This window comes from Scleropages formosus, chromosome 23, assembly GCF_900964775.1.
Source record: "Scleropages formosus chromosome 23, fSclFor1.1, whole genome shotgun sequence".
NCBI classification, from domain to species: Eukaryota; Metazoa; Chordata; class Actinopteri; order Osteoglossiformes; family Osteoglossidae; genus Scleropages; species Scleropages formosus.
Window position 1 is genome coordinate 12,421,749 of NC_041828.1, and position 20,767 is coordinate 12,442,515.

At 39.7% G+C, this 20,767-nt stretch overlaps 1 protein-coding gene across 17 annotated transcripts in view; it reads right to left on the bottom strand.

The window, feature by feature from the left end:
* ptk2aa (protein tyrosine kinase 2aa) overlaps positions 1-20,767 on the bottom strand; it is a 94,727-nt gene that overhangs the window by 23,717 nt on the left and 50,243 nt on the right. For 10 of the 17 annotated variants that reach the window (XM_018731864.2, XM_018731869.2, XM_018731863.2 and 7 more), the window contains 11 exons: positions 17,685-17,772; positions 17,343-17,422; positions 16,373-16,435; positions 13,861-13,915; positions 11,956-12,096; positions 10,471-10,548; positions 9,082-9,189; positions 8,007-8,124; positions 7,269-7,299; positions 6,122-6,186; positions 831-848 (listed from right to left, as the gene is read on the bottom strand). In XM_018731864.2, coding sequence (XP_018587380.1) covers positions 831-848; positions 6,122-6,186; positions 7,269-7,299; positions 8,007-8,124; positions 9,082-9,189; positions 10,471-10,548; positions 11,956-12,096; positions 13,861-13,915; positions 16,373-16,435; positions 17,343-17,422; positions 17,685-17,772 — 845 coding nt within the window. Of the gene's footprint in view, positions 1-830; positions 849-2,926; positions 3,017-6,121; positions 6,187-7,268; positions 7,300-8,006; positions 8,125-9,081; positions 9,190-10,470; positions 10,549-11,955; positions 12,097-13,860; positions 13,916-16,372; positions 16,436-17,342; positions 17,423-17,684; positions 17,773-20,767 lie in introns of all 17 variants that reach the window. The other 7 variants (XM_018731871.2, XM_018731867.2, XM_018731874.2 and 4 more) reach the window with 2 other exon arrangements.

Genomic DNA, 20,767 nt, shown 5'->3' on the forward strand with positions numbered 1-20,767 from the left:
TGACAACCACAATATTCCGTGCTCTCTTCACATGGTGCGTCTTCCCTCCGAGTGAGCCTAGCAACAACACTAGAAGCCAAACAAAAACTGAAGTTCTTCATCTTTTTTTATTTGTGTACATTGATGCTAACAGGGTAACAAGTATAATAATACATTCTGGAACACACTGAAGCTGTAACTAAACTACAATAAATAAATCAGTATTTGATTCAGAATGAAGTAAAACTGAATTATCCACTTAACTTTATCTTATATGCGTATTTTCTCAAGATTTCACTCCAATTTGATTTATTGAAGTACTGTGGCATGGTGCAGCCAAAAAGCCTTCTCATTAAAAACACTGAAAGGATTTTTAAAATGTCACTAACTGTCCGCTGTTTTATTCTTCTGGAGAGACGCTTTTTGAGTACATCTGAATAATTTTGTGTAGAAATAGTACAAAATAAATTGCATTCTGCGGTTCTGGGGTTCGAGCCCTGCTTGAGATGCTTTGCGGTGGCCTGGCATCCCATCCAGGATGTGTCCCCTCCCCCTTCGGCCCTGTGCCTTGTGTTGCCGGGTAGGCTCTGGCTTGCTGCGACCCTGCTTGGGACAAGCGGTTGTAGACATGTGTGTGTGTGAGAACTGCATTCTCAAACAAAAAGTATATACATTAAAAAACACATGGCAAAACAGTTCGGCAAACCAATGTACTTACAAAAGAAACACTGCAGGACAACATATCTGCCACAAGACTAATCATGAAACCACTATAACCACTACAGCCTTTCCAGCATGTTAGTAGCAGTTGGAGGTTAAGGATGCAATGAATTCGAAAAGCAAAACTTTACCGTCCCCACTAATTTCCTCTGCAGATCCAGGTTGCATGCAGAGAAGAAAAAGGAAAGACACAAAAGGGAAGAGCATTACTTCATAGAAGATTTCACAGAATCTAAGATTAAAGGAATCAGTTGCCAGGAACCTGAGACTGCTGGTAAAACAAAACAGTCTCCAGACACTCCAAATATAAACCTTTCTTAGGTCAGTTTTTTGGGTGAAATTTACCTAGCACTTTGTGTTGACAAACTCAAATTATGACTTCCATACAGAGAGTTAACTGGGGCTGGAAACAGGCAGAAGAGCCTTGTTAGTGCAAAAACTTTGTTTATTTTTGTCCCAGGCTTGAATGTTGGGTGTGTTAGTGTTGAAGGCAGAGAGGGGAGGCTGGGAATCAGCTGGGTTACATACAAAGTGCTAGTGGAGCACTGGGGGACACACCACCAGCACAGTGGTAGATGTAACTCATAGAAATTCTCTTCTAAAAAAGGAAGCAACTAATAAAAACGTATAAAATAGCACTAAATAGACAGAAGAAATTAAATGCATAGCACACTATAGTTCCTGAAGAGAACAATTTATATTACAGTGCAAGGAAAATACTTTAGTGAACACAGGCAACAAGACCAAATACACTAATATGTTTGGTGTAAATGTTCATGCACCATAACTTTATTATCATGCCCAGATAAGCCTTTACACAGCTGCTACTCCTGTATTGTATGTAAATGTTTGTGTAACTTTATTTAAATAAAAAAAAAAAATTGTAGGAACGTGATCAGGAATCATCTTGAGTTTTACGTTCCTACTTGTGCGATAAACATCGGTGCATAAAGTGGAGAGTAACTAAGTTTACTTAAGAGTCACACATCTGCAAATATGTCTCTCTTTCTCCTAATGTAAAGCACAAAATGTATTTCTCTGAGATGTACGTTGCTTTGGAGAAAAGTGTCAACTAAATAAATAAATGTAATCCATGTAAACAGGCACTATAATAGTAATATTTCGCTTTAAAATATAATGTATTAATGTGCATAATAATTCAGGTTTCTTAAAGACTTATTAAAAGAGAACTGAAACATTTTTGAACGCAAGCAACAGTCATCAGCTGTGTACTGTTTCACCATGCAGTCAAATCATCACACGTAAGGTTCAAGCTGCAGTAGTAATGAGCACTTCTTGGCAAGTTTGACTTGAGAATTTTGCAGTGTGCGAACAAAATCATTGGCAACTGCACTGCAAACACTCAATGTGCGTTTAATACTCATTTCCCAAACTAAGTAGTGTCAGGAGAACTTACTACCAATCACACTGAAGTACAGGTCTTAAGTTACAGCAACAAACACAGATCAGCAGCATTAAGACTGCCCTGGTGTCAATAACACTTGAAACATCAGATAATGCTCCATGTCCAGAAGGCAGACACAGTGGAATAGTAGGCAATGCTTGCATATTTGGGATCAAAGCCAGATTTTAATCTTCTGAGCACATTTATGTGGGTTTCCTCTAGGTGTTCTGGTTTCTTCAGATGGTCCAAAGACATTGTCAGTCTTTAAATGCCTTAAGTGTGTGATTGTGGGATTCACTATGTGAGTACCTTGCGAAGGTCTGGCATCTAATCAGGGGTGTAACCTGCCTTACACAGCTGGATTTCTGCAATTCACTCTGGCCCACTTTAAGTAAGACTGAAGTAGTAAGACTGAATTACTAACCCATTAATAAAAAATCAGATTTAAGGAGGGGACACAGTACACAGTGATTGAGACCTACAACAAAGCAAGTTTCTGCTGTAATCCAAGGCTTAGAAACACTGAAAAGCCCAAACAGTTAACATGACCTGGTAAACTTTAAGACAAAGCTTCATGCTCCTGTACTTTACTTCAGAATTTAGACATTAGTTTATTATTTCATGGTACAGTGCACAGCTGCCACTCTGCACAAACCATAAAGTCAAGACAGAGGAAAGCCACGTGTGAGACTGACATTGCGAAGGGTGAAGGGTCATGTGCATCTCTAAACAAGGATGTTGAAGGATGCGAGAGATGCACCAGTGGAAGTCGAGGCAGACTGGGTTAGTTGGGACAAGAAGCAGCAGGCTGACTAGCCGTACCCTTGGGTGGAGAGTCGTGGGAACAGAAGACAAAAGGAAGGAGAAAGCGTCTGGCTTTTGCTGCTTTTGGAGGAGTCTGATTCACTGATTCTTCACATGCACACACAGAGAGAAAGAGGACTTTAAAAACATCTAAAAATGCACTGAATTGTATTTCAAACATTGGAACACATTTTGCCCATTGTACTAACCTCAGAAAGCCAAAAAGACACATTTTACTAGTTCATGCAAGTATAATAGCTCTAGTAGGTTAACACACTGTGATGTTATATCCAATGAGATATCAGTTCTATCACAGAAGATGGAAACAAATAAGGAGTAGTACGGACTGCAGAACGGCATTTGGTGGCTCTCAGGGGCATGCCTGTCCATTTATCTTTAAGGATAAGGATTTGGAAGATATTCAGTTATCCAGAGCTAACTTAACAATTTCTGTAAGTGCAGTGGGCTGAGTCAAACTGTCAGCAACTGTATGCCAGTGGTACAATAAAACACTCAGGGCTCCACAGAGGAAAAAAATAAAAGCTTAGGTGAGAAACTGAATTCTTTTGCTCTAGGGACCTTTACTCCAAAATACAGACATCAGTTATTGGCACTTAAATGCCACCTTATGATGAAACTTCCCCCGACTGATATAATTACCCCAACTGGTACAATATAAACATGAGAGAAGAACGAGCTCATGCACACATATAGATTATAGTTAAAGCAAACACAATCTATTGTAGATGTTGAACGGCAGAATACACCACTGTAAAATTTCACTGCTTAATAGGTATGACAATGAGCAATTCAGAAACTATTCAAATAGTCCATCTGCATTCACAAGCAAGTCTAAAAAAGTCAATTAACAATGAAGTCATGCAAAAGCAAGATGATAAACACACAATTCACACTGTATATCATCGGCAGTTGGAAGGAGAAATATCCGATACAGCCCCAACACAGAAAAGCATCTCACACTGTCACCATCAACTGACCTTCTGTCACAACACCAAACCACACCTCACTTCAACTAGTGTAACATTCATCAAGCAACAGCCCCACCCACCTCACTGAGCCCCTGCTCCTGTCAGTCATTGCAGCACCCCACCCCACCCCACATTTCAGATCACTCCGCAAAATCAGGGACACAGCCACTTCCTTCACGAAGCTGGCAAGCAGGACATTTTGATCCTCATACCTCGGTTGCTTAAGCTATGACTCCAAGGTCAACAGCAACACAGGGCTCCCTATGTTCCCCTCTGTCTGGAGCCCAGCACACATCCTCTCAACTGACCCTCTATTCCTCATTTCCACGCCCTTGGCTAATGACACTCTTAGATTACATGGGCCTGTTCCTATAGGGCAAAGTCCCTGAAATTTAATGAGTCAGAGGGGCTTTGCTATGCTCTGAAATATGCAACATTTTACAGAGCTTGTGTGTGTCAGTTTAATATGGACACTTTCAGCTTTTTGGCAATGGCTCTCCCATGAAAGAAAAGGACAAATGAGAGCAGCAAGGACAGTCACGGAAAGTGTTCCACTGGCCTAGAGTTCTGGAAGAATTAATCTACGTGTTCAACATAAAATCAGAGACTAAAACGGATGAAGAGTCATGGGACAGCAGTGGGGTTACATCAGTGTGGTGGGTTCATACAGAGTTTCCATGCATTACTCACTGTGTACCTCATTGTGCAGTCAGCTCCGCCACCATGTCGCACTGGTCCAGATCTGGTGTAAATATGGTTGCATGCCAGCAGTGCTAATTCCTGTTTGGCATAGCTGGTGGTTCAGCTTGCACTAACGGTAGTTGTGCAGTTGTGTGATTCATGTCAATGTTTTTTTTTTTTTTTTTTTAATTTTTTTTGGGAGTGGGGGCAGACTTCCATACCATGGATCAATAAAAAGCTTCTAGTCAGAAGAGATTCTATAACAGTATAAACATTTCTAATGTGACATATTTAGTTTAGCTTTCTACTTACATCAAACAAAACATAAGATATATGCCCAAAGTGCATTGCCTGCAGTTTAATTTGAGCATGACCTTAATGCAGAGCGAACAAAATTTCAGAAACAACACAAGACAAGTTCAACTTATAGTGAAATAAAGGGCTTGGGTGCTTCAAACCTCCTGGCATATGAGAGTTTTTGGAGCAATGATGGGAGTGTACACTCAAGCTTACCAAAAGAAGTTTTATTTTCTCACACAGCATATACTCAGCATAAAAAAGTGACTTCATATAGGAATGAAACTTATTCTACTGCGCTGTTTGAAGGGAGGCTTGCAGCTGAAGGATGTGCATTTATGAGTGTGACTGTGTGTTTGTGTATGCATCTCTGTGAGTGTGTGACTGTATATCTGTCTGTTTGTGCAAATGTCTGTGCCAGTGAAGGCAAGAGAACAGGATATTACAGGATCTTAGCAGTTGTCCTTACCCTCCCCCTTATTCCCAAGTCTCATATCATCACTGTACCCCACAGCTGGTAGTGTTACTCCAGAGAAACCTGCTAATTTGCATGTCAGTTCATATTCTGGCTGCCCCACACCTGTCTCCCTTTGCCCAACCCTCACTGTAGACTGAACACAAATCAAAAAAAAAAAAAAAAAGCTTAACCTCTGACACTTTTCAGTATCTACTTATACACACAGAGTATAGTTCATATATATTCCACAACCCAAATAGAGCCACAGAACCACTTCCAGGAAACAAAAGGTATCTCCCAGGGTGCAACAAAAGGAGATTTGACTTTAGATCTTGTACTTTAACATTTCAACCTCACATATTTTTCCAAATACAGTAACAGCTTCTCTCTTTCTCCTAATATAATCCACATGTTGTATTTCCTGAGATATACATCACTTTCGAGAAAAACGTCTACTAAATGAATAAATGTAAATGTAAAAACATTCAATAAATAGATGCCAGGAGAGTGAAAAAATAATATCCTATGGACATCAAAAGAAGAGAACAGCACAGCCTCAATCTGCTTGTGAACAAGTGGAATTCAGAGCACAGCTATGCCAGGCCCTGTTCAGCCCAGCAGAGGGAGAATGCACACAGCCTGACAATAAACACATCCTCCCTTCTGAAAGTGGCCCAAGACAAGAGTACTACATTTAACTCTCAGTGGCACACCATCTTTATCCAGTCAGACAAGTCCCAAGCAAGACTGGGTTCCATCTGTAGAGAAACAAGAGTCAAATGCTCTTACCAGACACAGAGATCGCCCGGACACCAGATCGAATCCCCTCCAGCCGCTTCTCGTTGTTGGCAAGCCTATGAAAAGGGAAGTTTGAAATGATTAATGTCACAGACCTTGTGCTGAAGTGGAGTCTTGGGAATTCTTCCTTTCCAAAAGGTATACCTCGTAGTGTATTTGGGGAGAGGGTGGTCTGGCACAGCTTTGGCTGGGAGGTGGGGGTGGTTAAATGGAGGGCAGAGAAGAGGGCATTCACATTGTAGTGAACTGAGAAATTCCTCACAGTTCAGTCAAAACGCAGAGAGAAGTGTTGGTTTTTAAAACGGGACATGAAATCTGAGCTGCAGGCAGAAAGTACGGGTGAAAAAGCATGCGAGGGGGTGGAGTGCTGGGGGGTTGGCTTCAAAACATTTCTCCTTATTTGAGCAAAGGCAAGAGCACCACTGAGCTGAACAAATAGGTGCTTTTGCAGGGAATGTAGAGAAGCACATACATGTCAAATAAACATGCACAAGAACTGAAAAATATGATGTCAATGAAATTTGTTTTGTCCAATTAATTACACAATAGTTATAAGCATTACTAATAGTTTATGCACTTTACATAATAAGGTTTCTTAAAATCCTTTTGCAAACCCATCCACCCAAATCCCAAAACTGTTCAGATAAAAAAATAATAATAATGAAGAGATTATGACTATGGGGAAAAACAACTGGTAATACCTCCCAAAACAGCACAACTGTGTTAACATTTGTGGCAGGCTCATAGTATTGCTGTGGAAAACTATATACCTTTGTTGTATAATATATTTAAAACATCTTTACATCACATTACGATAACTGCTTTTTCAACAAATGCTTATTACCAGGTGTACTTATGCAGCAGTTTTACACCTGAAGTTTCCACAGGTGGATATTTTTAACAGATTTTCCAACACAACCCAGAAGCTAAGCTTTTGAAGATGTGCAAATATGAGAACTTTGAGTTTCAAACTCTTGCATTCCATCTTGCCTCAAATTTCACTTTGAAACAGTGCTGCCATCCTTTGGTATATTACAAAAACATGTTGAATTCTTTAAAATCTTTTTTGGTCTGTCTTCACTGGTATTCTGAATGACAGAAGTGTGCTTAAAATGCACAGGACTGATTATGGACTTACTTTGGGATTGAAGGCAGGGCTCTCTCCCCCTCTGCAGAGGACAAAACAGAGCACATCAGTGATCACACGGCTGTGACACTTGTATACAATCTCTGTCTCTTTGATCTGTTCAGCGTGTGCATGCGTGAATGTTTGTGTTTCCTTTCACATTTGCCCTTAACTGTGGGCAGCGCAGGATGATCGTCTGCACGGTGACTATTGTGCAGACAGTGGCTGTCCTGTGTGCTGTACAGTGCAAACCCCATCCCCCACTGAGAGCACAGTAGCAGACCCCCATCCCACATGATCCTTTCCGTCTCGCCTTAAAGTATATTTCACTCAGTCTTAACTAAATGCAAGTTGCCAAAAACATTCTCTGCATTGACAGTGCTTTAAATAAAGCTTTGATGTGTCTGATTTAAATAACATTGCTCTGTTGCTGGTTAGACGAATCAAGCTAATCACATTACATTTTCTCCTACCATGCACGAAAAATCAACACATTAGAACAGCTAAAGATATTTTAAGTTTATAAATCTACTTTTTGCAACATTAAAAATCTCTCTTCAAATTCCAAAGTGGACTGCATACATAACATGGCGATATTAACTGTAGTTTTCTAAAACCAAAAATCTTTCTAAAAGAAATTTCAGCTGCTCACTAGTCCCTCTAACCAGTCTTTTTTCTGCTTGCAGCTCTCAATACTAAATGTTTACCAACATGCCCATCACACCCTTGTGCTGTGAGAGGACTGCCTACCTTTCTGCGGTCGAATGATGAAGGACTGGGTGGCGCCGTTGACTAGGCGGCAGTAGCCGTCTATGAGGTCGGCCATGTTCTCTGCTGTGTTCAGAGACGGCGTTGTCACTGTAAGTGGCTGAAGTAGCAGGGGGTTTGACAAAAGGGGCATTATCAGCACACAACTGCTGTGAATCACCCAGTTGCCCCCTCCCATCAGAGCTACATACACAACCTCACATACACTAGGTACCCATTTTCTCACACAGAGCCTTACTTTCTTTCCAACTCACCAGAAAAGAAATGAAACACACATGCACAAAGAAGACCCAAAGACAGGCCCCGCTTTTTAGAAAATATAGATTACATTGGTACTAGACAATGGGTTCCTCACTATATAGGTTGACCAGTTTACTCTGCTTTCTAGTGAACTTGGCCTCAGTGACCATAATAATTCAAAATTCATATAAAAAAGGGCATATTAAAAACATATGATGAATGAAGAATTTGAAAAAGTCTTCCTGACAGGAAGTGCTCCAAAAAGCATACGGGTATCACAGCATTTTGCACATTCCACATGTAAATTTTTCGAATTTATCAGGGAATTTTATCCCAGCTTATGTTATCCCATCTTAAGTCTAAAAACCACACCAAAAAGGGAGGAATAAAAAAAAAAAAACCCCACAAGAGAAACTGCTGTATATAGATAGATAAAATCTTATGCAACTGTTATAGCAGAACTGACATCATACCACTGACATTATGTGTCAATACACTGCCATGTGCTCTGCAGACATCTAGGTTGTTCGAATGTAAGCAATCAATTTGTATAACGTGCAATTTGTTTCAAAAGATGTAATATTTTAGAGTGGCGATGACTGCAGTATGTCATCAGTTTCCCTGTCAAGCTTGCCTGTACTATCACATGCTTTCAAGCAGAGTCTGCTGCCACAGCTTGACAGAAAAAAAGCAGTGGAGGACCTGTGCACTTTGTGGGACTCACCCTCCCTATGGCAGTGACCCAATGCCTGCCATGCCTACACAACTCAGTTTGTAGCTTGCTACATAAATAGACAACACTGTGTGCACTGCTCACCTCTGAGGCCCCTGCCACATTCAGCTGTAGCATTCCCTTGCGCTCCTTGTCTTCCGTGCAAGAATACTGAATGGTCTGCACCTGGTTGAAGTTTGCTAGGTGGGTTGGCTGTGGGAGAGAGGAATAAGGTACTAATACAAACCAGTTTATTTTCTGATGGACTTTAGCACTGTGAAACCTTTTGATTGACAACTTAGTTTACTGAAAAGGCACACATTATTTTTAATCTTAAGATATCATTTCTTTAAAGGTTACCCTTGCTTTGACATCTTCAAGAGAGAATTAGTACTTGTCAGAGCATAGTTTTAATGTGAAAAATTTGACATATGATGATGTGAAACAGTAGCACTTTCTGTCTTATAAATCTTGAAATTTCAGGAGAAATATTGGCCAACTAATGAAATTTCAATTTCATGGCAAAACAGTCCAATATGGTGAGCTTTTCCTGCTGTCCACTTGCTCACAAACAAGTTTTTTCTTCTGAAAATCTACAAAGAATGTGTCCCAAACTCATGAAACCAAAACCAGTAGAAAATCTTATGAGAAAAGTTATCATTAATAAGGTAATTCCTGAGTTTAGTCCCAAACTTGTGTCCTGTGAAGTGAATATTCATCTGGCTGCATTATACCAAGCCCTGAGGATAACCCAAAATAAAGAATTATTTAAATTCCCTTGTCATCAGTGAGGAGATAAGGATGTGTATAGTGCAGGATTACGACGGCTAAATTAGTTCGATGGTGAGAAAATGCATAATAAATAGAGAACTGGGACCTGGTAACCAATTCAAAGGAATGCTACCTATATTCCATTAACACACAAATTCACAGCAAATACTTCTGAATTGTAATGTTCAAATTCATAACTTGTATGAGGTTTTATCTTTTTAATTTTTGTCATTACATTTATTCATTTTGCTGACTCTTTTCTCCAAAGCAACTCACAGTGTTAGTCTATCTGCAATTTTTTAACCGTTTATACAGCTCAGCAATGTTACTGGAGCAATTTTAGGGTAAGCACCTTGTTCAAGGGTACTACAACCGGATGGGGGAGATCAAACCTGCAACCTTTGGGTCCAAAGGCAGTAGCTCTAACTCCTATGCTACCAGCTGTCCCCATGTCATGAAAACACTACATCATTTAAAAAGAGATGACAGTATGTGAATGACTTTCCCAGTGTTAACAAATTGCCTTTCACTAAAGAGATTGATCCACTGCTGTCAAGTTCAATAAGCATTAAGGCAGAACAACTGAACAACTCTTGCAACAGATGTTAACACTGTCAGGGTAAATCCTAGGTAGTGATGAAAAGCCTGCCATATAACCAGATGCAAAAACCGCAGCACAGAAGTTATTAAAAAAAAAAGAAAAAAAAAAAAGACGGCACTTACGGTAGAGCCCTTGTCCGTCAGGTAGCTGATCCCCTCCTCAGGCCCAATAGCCAGCTCCACAGAGATGACCCAGCTTAGCTATAAAGCAGGAGCAGGGCAAAGACAATGTTACACCTGTATCTGTTTACCCAAAACAAGTATCCTTTCTACTTGCTTTCCAGTACCTTTATGCCATGCTGTTTTTCCACCACGACAGAAAAAATTGCGAATGAGCAATGTAAAAATACGAATTTCAGAGGAGTTCAAAGTGCACTCCATATCGTGACAATTACTGACACAAAAGAAAATGGGAAAACCTCCTCTGCAGGGAAAACAGGACATCTTTCTCTTTATGATTTTATGGCAGCTACACTAAACTACGTCTCAGAGGTAAACTGAACTCATCTTGAGCCATTCTCTGTCAAGCTGCACACGTTCTCATCAGGTCATCAGGTACTGACAAGATGTCTTAAGTTTTCCATATTTGGTACCTGAAACGACAGTTCTCTAGAGCACAATGTGAACTACCCACCCCCACCCCGCCACAGAGGCAATTTAGTCACTTTCAGATCCACCTGAAATCTGGACTGTGGGGGAAATAAAGGCAGCCAGATAAAAGCCACACTTGTCAAAAGTATAGTATGTAATAGGGCTGAACGAGCACAGACAGACAGTTACAAAGTTGTACACAGTAAATTCTGAGGAGAAACTATACTGTGTTATGGACTAATTTCAACTACTGAAGTAGATGTCTGCTTTTTATGAGATTTGGTGACACTTTATTAGCCTAAATGATGCCAGTTTTGGGGCTCAGGAACAATTCCCCCCCACTTAAAGTAATTCAAAGACTAAAAACTAATTATGACAATTCACCTAATAAAAGATTTTTCAGGAACACATTACCTTTGCAAGATGGGGGATTATAAACCACTGTATACCATACACAACAGCCTGGTGAGGTACTTAAAGCAAAAGCAAGAGCAGAAGAATCCCTCACACCAGTACCAGACTAGATTGTGGTAAAGGCACTTTTTCTAACTCAGGATATAACATAGTACAGTAAGATGACTTAATCATTAACTTAAAATAAAACTTAAAATAGTATCTGTACACACACAAAGTCTGTGATAAAAAGACCCACAAGAAAGTACATGAAACTGGGACCAGAAGTCAACAAAAGAGTTCATCTTATGCCCAGCAGGTGTCACTAACAGCATTTATGTATAGAAAATCTGCCCCTGTCCAAGAATATTCTATCCATCCATCGTCAACAATCGCTTGTCCTGAGCGGGGTCAGGGCGAGCCGGAACCTAACCTGGCAACGCAGGGCACAAAGCCGAGGGGGGAGGGGACACACCCTAGACGGGACGCTGTTCAGTCGCAGGGCACCCCAAGTAGGGCTCGAATCCCAGACCCGCCATACAGCAGGCACCAGCCGAACCAGCTGCCCCACCTGCCCCCCCCCCCAAAACATACTATCCAGCACAAAAAATGTGGTTTACCTACCCCAAGAGCACATTTAAAATACTCTTTATCAAATCTGTAAACTGGTGACAGCACTTCAAAGAACTTGAGGATGCTCTGCTCGTCATTCAAGTTGGCAAACTGTTTGAAGGTCTGCTGGATCAGCTTTCGCAGTGTTTTTGCCTTCACATGTGGGAAGAAATGTTAATTAGACAGGCAGCCATCTTCAATATAGCAGACAACTTCACAGCGAGACCTGAGACAATACCTTGTTACATTAACAAAAAAGTATTAGTTGTTAACTCGTACACTGACAACGTGCAAACAGGAACAATACCTAAAACAGAGGACAGACAACAGAGGTTGGGAGAGAACCTCATCTAGCTCTTCCACTCAGTTTCAATTATTCATAATTTTATGGAACCAGAATAATCCATTACAAGAATAACCACAAAATACAGTTGAAGCTTTGAAAAGAGAACCGCAAAAACAGAGTTAATCATATTATCATGTCATCCACCCATCCTGAAAAGAAATTTTTACTGTGGATCTGCTCATTTTTCCTGGAGAAACATGGAAGCCATTAAGTCATTAAAGAAAAATGTGGAATGTGATTTTGACTTTCATTTTTACCATCACTAAATTTTCTTAGTTTCAGTAAAGATTTTTATATGACCTATTTGAAATGGTCATAAAAAAGTATGGTATGGTTTATACTTACATCTTAATGTTATTTTATATGAAGTTTTACAAAACAATTAACTTCTCAAGGGGGAGAGAATGGGACCTTTGCAGCATGAATCTGTGATTAAATGATGCCAGTGTCACATTGAGCCATTAAAAAAGACTGAGTCACCTAAGTGATTAGGCTTTGGCCAAGTATATGGACCCTCTGTGATAACATATAATAGGGCCTTATGAAAAAATTTAATATAAATGAATTCATTTCTGGGAGTCTGCAAAATATCTGAATGCTTAGACAACTTTTTTCAAAGAGCAGTAACTGTACATTTCAAGGAAATGACAAAACATGATAATACAGTAATTAAATCATATTACAACCAGTGTTATTTAAGAATTACATGCATTTTGACACAAAAAGAAAACACAATCTCTGAGTAAGGGCATAGGACACAGAGCAACTACACAGGCACACTATCGCTGCAGCACATAAGCTCATCTGTCACAGATGGCCAAGACTGCCGTTTCAATGGGAATGTGCCAGAGTCAAGGGTGTGCAAGAAAGCGGCTGAAGTGACAGAAGGGGATACCCTATGCAGGAACCCCCCAGCCATGCTCCTTTATCCCATGGGAGCAAAGAGCACATAAGCTTAATGATGACCTCTGGGGTTGTCCGCCTGGTGCACAACTCCATCAGCTGAGCATCTGTACCCACCCCCAATTGCTGTCAGGCACCTTTGGTTGCAAGGGGCCCCACTTTCACCCCAGCTCATTGTCCGCCACCCGACTGCTGGCGCCACACAACATATCCAGACATGTACCATAAATTTGTCATTGTTGTTCTCTGATACACACATCATCTTAGGCCTGCCCATTTGAACAGTGTTCCAGAATCACTCAACAAGCTGTTCTCCAAGTGTCAAAAAAATGGTTTTTTGTGGTAAACCAACTTCAACCCATGCTGCTTTATAACTCTGGGGATTTATTCACATTGCTTTATTTTAGGGGATAAACGTGATGAGTTCTAAAACAAAGAGCAGATAGAGAAGAGGAGGAGTGCTTCCGTGACAGGCAAGCGGGCATTGTTCTGAAGGGGCTTTTCCCAGCAGGCCTCAGTGTGGAGGAGGCAGAACTAGGCCACCTATTCTCCAGGGCGTAACAAAGAGCCATAGAAAAGAGACGCAGCAACCAGAAGTATCTTCTGAAGGTATGACCCAGTCTGTTTGCTCTGGTAACTGCAGAAATCTCCACAACAGTTGGACTCACCTTAACAGAGTCCAACAAGCTCTTGGGAAAGAATCTTCTCAACCCAACATCTTTTCTGTGGAAATAAAAGAAGTACAACTAAGTAGATTGAAAAAACTGCACGTTAAACATAAACACCCACACATTCTACATATAATAAAATACTATATATTGTAATAATAAAAGAAAAAAGTAAAAAATAAAAAAGTATTCTCCTCATATTTGCAGAAAATATTCCACTATATTCCCTTGGCTTTAAACTTTCAGCCAAATTCTAAAAGGAAGACACCATTTGCTCAAAATCAAAGGTTTTATCTGATCTGAAACAGGAAGTGTAGAAGGAAGTGTACAACAGGCTTTTGAAGATTAGAACCCAACAATGTTAATGGCTGTGCAGTGGTATCAGGTAAAACAGTCTCTCAAATGGAGAAACGCACGATGCTGGGTAAGAGCACTAACCTCCCTCTGAAGCTCACCTGATGTCAGCAACCACTGCCTCAATACAAACAGAAATAGATAAAGCTAGTTTTGCCAGTCTGATGAGTGACATGGTCCTCTCACAATATTACAGTATAATTGGTTTAATGTAAGGATATTTACTAGAAACAGTACTAAAAGCCATTCAATCAGCAGAACTGAACAAATAACACCATATTTAAGGTGATTTTTAAGCACTTTAGAAAAATGTGTGAACTGTAATACAAGACAGCACAAAATACAAAATTTCCAGGTCTATAATCACCACTTGAGACAAAGCACAACAAAGAAAAAAATGAAATAAATTAGAAAACATCGAAAGGTCATTTTGAAATCCTCGTGTTCACATGGCAGAAATTAATGTATTTTTCAGAGAAAAATGAAATAATGAGGAAAAAAGGGAAAACATCTGCTCTTTAGACAAATTTGGAAATATCTTTAAGTTGTCAATGCTCTCTCACTGCAATTTTTTCCCCTCTTACTGTATGTCCCAGAATGAGATGCCCCAACAGTGTCTGCAAGCCTTGTCTTTCTGCAAGTAAGCCGTCAACCAGATCGGACATGATTTCTGACTGTAGTTTAGATTCGGCCCATGCCGTATTCCCTCACCGCCAGCCACATAAGGCATCAGTGAATCACGTGTGCTGACTGACCTGGAAACAACATTAACATTTGTAAGGCTTGGATGCCTATCTACTGTGTGAATGTAAAGCAGGGAATCCATGGTTTTCCAGAATGCTCTGGGTTGGAAGAGCTGGTGTTCATGTGTCATAAACCAGAACCTTCCCTATTCACCACATCAGACAGGAATGGGATACAATCTGCAACAAGGCACTTTTAATTTGGCAGATACCTTCCCTCGCATTCAAGGAATACTTAATTTAACCAAATAACTGTGCCAGACCACATCTTCTCAAACCTAGTTGTCGCAACCTAAGGAATTCTGATCTTAGCAGAAACCACTGCTGCTTTGCTCAGTGTGACACTACTTACGACATCATGATCTTCAGGGAGAAGAGCTGAAACTCTCCAAGCAGCAATTATGAAATCTTTACATCTCTGCCAAGTAACTTTTGTAAAGCTGAATTAAATTTATACTTCTGAAAACAATGTGAAGGTAGCCTTGGGCATGCTTGTCATGTGTTCCACAATTTAAATATAACAGAAAACCTTTAATGATCGACTTAATAAAAATAAAGTAGAACCATTAAGAAAACAACCAAGTCAAATCTCTCGTGTTTGGTTTTTTGCTGTTCAAAATTCAAATGGGCATAATATTCATGAAAAAAAAACTGTTAGAAATTCCCTTTGTATGTCCCAGCTTTTCCGGCAGATGAGACCCCAGAAATGGTGGCCACACAGACTGATTTGACAGTGGACATTTTCAGTACATTCGTCTTAACGCTGCCTTTGCAATACAGCTGCATACACTAATAATGAATAAAACAAGAAATAACAAAAGTTTATATTCACATTAACCCCTTTGCTGACAATTTACATGTTTATTTGAGAACCACTCAGCTTCTGTTGACCCCAGACTGTTTGCAATCCATTTAACAGCTTCATTCAGGATTCGTAGAATAATTACATCTCAGCTCTGTAGGTTCTTATAGCTGAAGACATTAATTTTCCTGAAGACAAATGTATGTCAGGTCTTCTATGATGAGACTTGAACATTATGATAATGGTCATAGGCTGGTCTGTAGTGACTTCAAAGTCCATGATTCCGCTGCAAAAATTCAAATTAAGAATACAATGTTCCTCTCAAGAGATGGTAGATTAAATGCTGAGGAACTCTGGGAGATCCAAAACAACATGTTGTTCCACAGCATGCACATATCCTGTGTCAGACCATGAAAATTTGAAAAATCATTTCACTCAAGGCTCATTATTTTTTTGCCCTTGTTATCATCCCTTCAGGCTCACAGCACATTAGCAGAAATCATTAGTAAAAGTATCAGACATATGTGAGAAAGTCACTAATTCCGCGACCCGTGTCACCATGCTTGAAAATTCATTCTGCGTTTGAACACGAGAAGTCATTAAAATCACTTACTCCAATAATTCATAGTTTGACTTTTTGTCCAGAGCATTCCCTCTCATCTCTCTAAAAAATCTCCTGTTGTAAGAGAAAAAACATTGTTATGAGTATAATCCATGGAATATGTGGGCTTGTTTTTGTGGAAATATTAAGGCATCCATGAACAAAAAAAGATACATTTCTTAATTTTCATTTCCTAATTTAGCTGGCATTTTTCTCCAATTCACCTTGTAGTGTTAAGGCTACAATTATTTACCCATTTATGTAGTTGTGTAATTTTACTGGCGCAATTTAGGGTAAGTACCTTGCTCAAGGGTACTACAGCTGGAGGTGAGGATCAAACCGCAGACCTTTGGATCCAAAGGCAGTAGCTCTAACCATTACGCTACTGATGCCTAAACAGATAATATTCAGTTGATCATCTTCATCTCAGTAGTGTTCAGCACAGGGATACTCAACAACCCTCTGACAGAGACATAACATCCCTCAAGTTTGGTTCCAGACCTGGTTTAATACACTTAAATCAATTGATCATGGCCTAGAGGCTCATCACAGTCTAAAGACAGCAAGCAGCAAAGTCAGTTAGTGCTGTTGCTTTTGTATTTGTAGGTTGAAGGTTTAAAATCCACCTCCTAATATAGCACCCCTGCGAAGGGTACTTGTTAATTACGTCAGTAAATATGACTCAACTGCATAAATAGTGAATAACTGTAGGTAGCGTAATATTGTAAATTGCTTTGGAGAAAAGCATAAGCTAACTAAATAAATTTAAAGGAACAGCTGATTAGTACAGTAAGGTATATTAAATTAGGGTATGAACAAAACCCTGCAGGCTGCCAGCTCCCCTCTTGTTCAGGACAGCTCATCACACGCTATTTCAGAGAACATCAAGTAGGCATGTGTGTAAAAAGTAATTAATTTTCACAGACTGACTCTTGGTGACCTGTCGTGCGAAGAAGCTGAAAGCTTTATAATTTCCGCTTACCGGATCTCAAGGCAGCCTAACTTAAGTGCAATGTCTTGATCCACTTCGTCTGCTTTTTCCAACATGTAGTCATTTCTTACCTAGAAAACGAGAGCCCTCATTTTACTTTAAGACAGAAATCCATGTATTAAAGGAATTAATTTGTTCCTGAAAACTGTGCAAATAATGAAATTTCGGAAAGCAAAAGCTTCCAATTATCCAATTATTTTAAATGAGGAAAAACTATAATGTGTTCCCAGACTATCCACTGAGCACATCATATTTACTGTGAACATAGTGTTTTTTTTTAAACAAATTATATTTCACTTAATGAATCAACACTGTGTGTCACAGTTCACTCACCTGTTGATAGAAGTAATTTAGTGTTGGTTTGTCTTCAATGAACTGGTTCAAGTATCCTTTTGGCAAATAGCGAATGCGTAGCTCATACCTAAACAGGTAAACAAAGTGTGGGGTTGAATGGTGAAAGCAGGGCAAGGACATTTTGTAGGGTGAAATTAAGCTTAAAAACCAACGATCCACTTCTGCCTCGAGATCGCATATACAGTAATATAACACATGATGGGATGAGCAACATTTAATGCGATACTTGTGACATTCTGGCCTATTATTTCCTCAGTGAAGTGAGCCACTATGCCTTCCTGTGATTCAAATCAAATGATGCAGGGTTTTCTTTCAGTCCTACAATACCTATTGCAGCGAAGTTCATGTCAACAGGTAAGTTTTAGGCTCCTTCCTCCCAACTGTGGAAGGACTTCAGGCCTAAAGACTCAGATTATCATTCCCAGAAAGATCTAGCAGAAGTCAATATTATAAAACTGGATTTCAAATGGGAATGAACAGATCATGGTCCAATTCCAGTTTAGTGCAATCACTGTGACAATTAAGAATATAGCAAAAAGTGTTTAAGATGGTATGGCAATCCACATCACATAACTTATCAAAGAACACAAAGTAAACACACTAATCAGTGGCTCCACTAAGAAGATAAACATGGGAAGGAAAAAAGAATTCTTCCTAATGCAAACCATCTGTGTTTCCTACTTTGTCACAGGCAACACATGTTATCATTTTAGTGTCTTCCACAGGTTCCCTTTCATATGGAACTGATCAAAGAGGAACATGTCTCATCTACTGTTAAATTAACTTGATAATTTCAAAGCGCTGACAGAGATCTGTACAGTTTCTCTGCTGTGCTAATATCCCCGGAGCCATCTGTCAGTCCTTAAGGTGACTTTTTTTTAATTGTACTAAACAACTACTAGATGCATGTGTCTCCTCAATCATTCCAATTAACAAATGACTCAAATGGTGCAATATATTTCATACATTAGACACTAGTAAGACAAATTACTATTTGTGTCTTACACAAATTTCCTCTTGATGCAACAGGCTAGGTCCTATCAAGGAAAGCCTTTTACTGAGAGTAAGAACTAATGTTGTCAAGGAGAACAGACCAATTGGGTGCCAACTTCTTAAGTGTTGATAATAGCATCCAAATCCATTTTAAAAGGAGAGGTATTCACTTCCTCTTGCGTTGATGGGGAAAGAAAGCCACAGCAGACATTGATGAATGAAATAAAAGACTCCTGCACTCTTTTCACCAGTTAGAAATGCCTGGTTCCCCCCGGGAAGCAATTACCCAGCATGGTGTCTGCTCCCTGGTGTAGCAGCTGCAAGGAATGAATTTAGGGGCAGTGGGAAACACTGAGCCCTCAGGAAAACAAGTCCTGATGCCCATGGCCTGCTGTTTCTGAATGTAACATCAAGCAGCAAACCTCAGCTACCCCCTTTAAAATACTAAAAATATTTCAGCAGAAGCCACACAAAACTTTAGTAATACAAAATAAATGTACCTTTCACATGTTAATTAAGCCAAAACCTACAGTACATGCATGCATGAAAAAACAGCTTCAGGGCACTTGGGTGTCCGACATACATCATGTTAGCATTCTTCCGAAATTCAGATTACATTCTCCTGGTTTGCAAACAGTAACCTCTGCTGCAGTCAAGGGTCTTTTTGCTGTAGTTCAGTGTGACTGATAGTTAGATAACAGTCAAGAGATGCAAGGAATATTGTCACAAAATAACTATAACAATGTTGTTTTCCACTCAATATTGAAATCTGCACACTTAACAGTTGAGGAAACTGTTCAAACTGACCAGGCTTTTGGGGAAATAACCGTAGCTGGTTTTATTTGCTCACTCATAGACTAAGTGTGTACTGTGGTTTTAAAAATCCTAACAAAGTAGAAAGACCTTTGTCTATACAATGTTCTACATGCTTTAAGATTCAAAAATTTTTTAACTTTGAGCTACTTTTGCATGCTTTGCCACCTTCTCCACCTTAGGTTACCCTAACTTTTTTCATCTTTAGAAGCCATGTTTCAAAAAAACAGCATTACGATGAATAAATGAATAATGAAGCCAATATTAGAAAAAATGATGCAAAGATAAAAAGGTGTTGTAGCGTGCTGAATGTGCCTGGTTCAAGGAGCAACCAGATGCTGATTCTGTACAGGGTAGATTAGTGAGTTGGTGGAGTTCCCTAAATAAATATAACATAAATGATGGAAAAAATGGACAAAATGGACCACAAACCAGAGGCACTCGGTGAGGATTCAAGAAAGAAAAAGAAGGGGGGGGAATCACTGCCCCTGAACCTCATCAGCCTGGAACATCGGACAATCATGAAGGTGGGTGTTGCTGTGTTGCTGCACACCACAGGTAGATATACACCCAGACCACAGCATATTGGACTGCTGTGAACAACAAGGGTACCCTGTCTCAGAGTTTCTCTCACACAACCACTTGCCACAAATGTGGTTTCAGTGTATTGCACCAGACTGATTGTCACCAGCCTGGACAGGATGAATGAAAATTTGGATCCATTAGAAATATCAGGTGATGAGTGTAAACACTCAAAAAAAATTGCCAAAATATTGTGTATTGTGCATTACTTTTTTAAACAAATAGTATGAATGCTATTTGCAAACATGATTTCAACAGAGAGGCAAAAGTTACATGTGGAATATAATTTAACATATGAAATAATCATTTAACAAGTGGGGAAAAACTAAGATGGAGTATGTGAGCAAGCAGAACAGTACAGGTGGTCCCCGATTTACGATGGGGTTACGTTTCCAGAAAACCATAAGTCGAAAATATTGTGAGTCGAAAATGCATTTAATACACACCTATGCATGACAGAATGGGAGATGTAGATCGCTGTCGCTGACCAGCATCGCAAGAGAGTATCGCTCCGCGTATTGCTTGCCCAGGAAAAAAAAATTTTAAAAATCAAAATTCGAAGTACGGTTTCTGCTGAATGTCCACTGCAAGCTCACCATCGTAAAGTCGAAAAAATTGCAAGTCGAACCATTGTAAATTGGGGAGCACCTGTACTTAAAGATTCAAATTTCAGG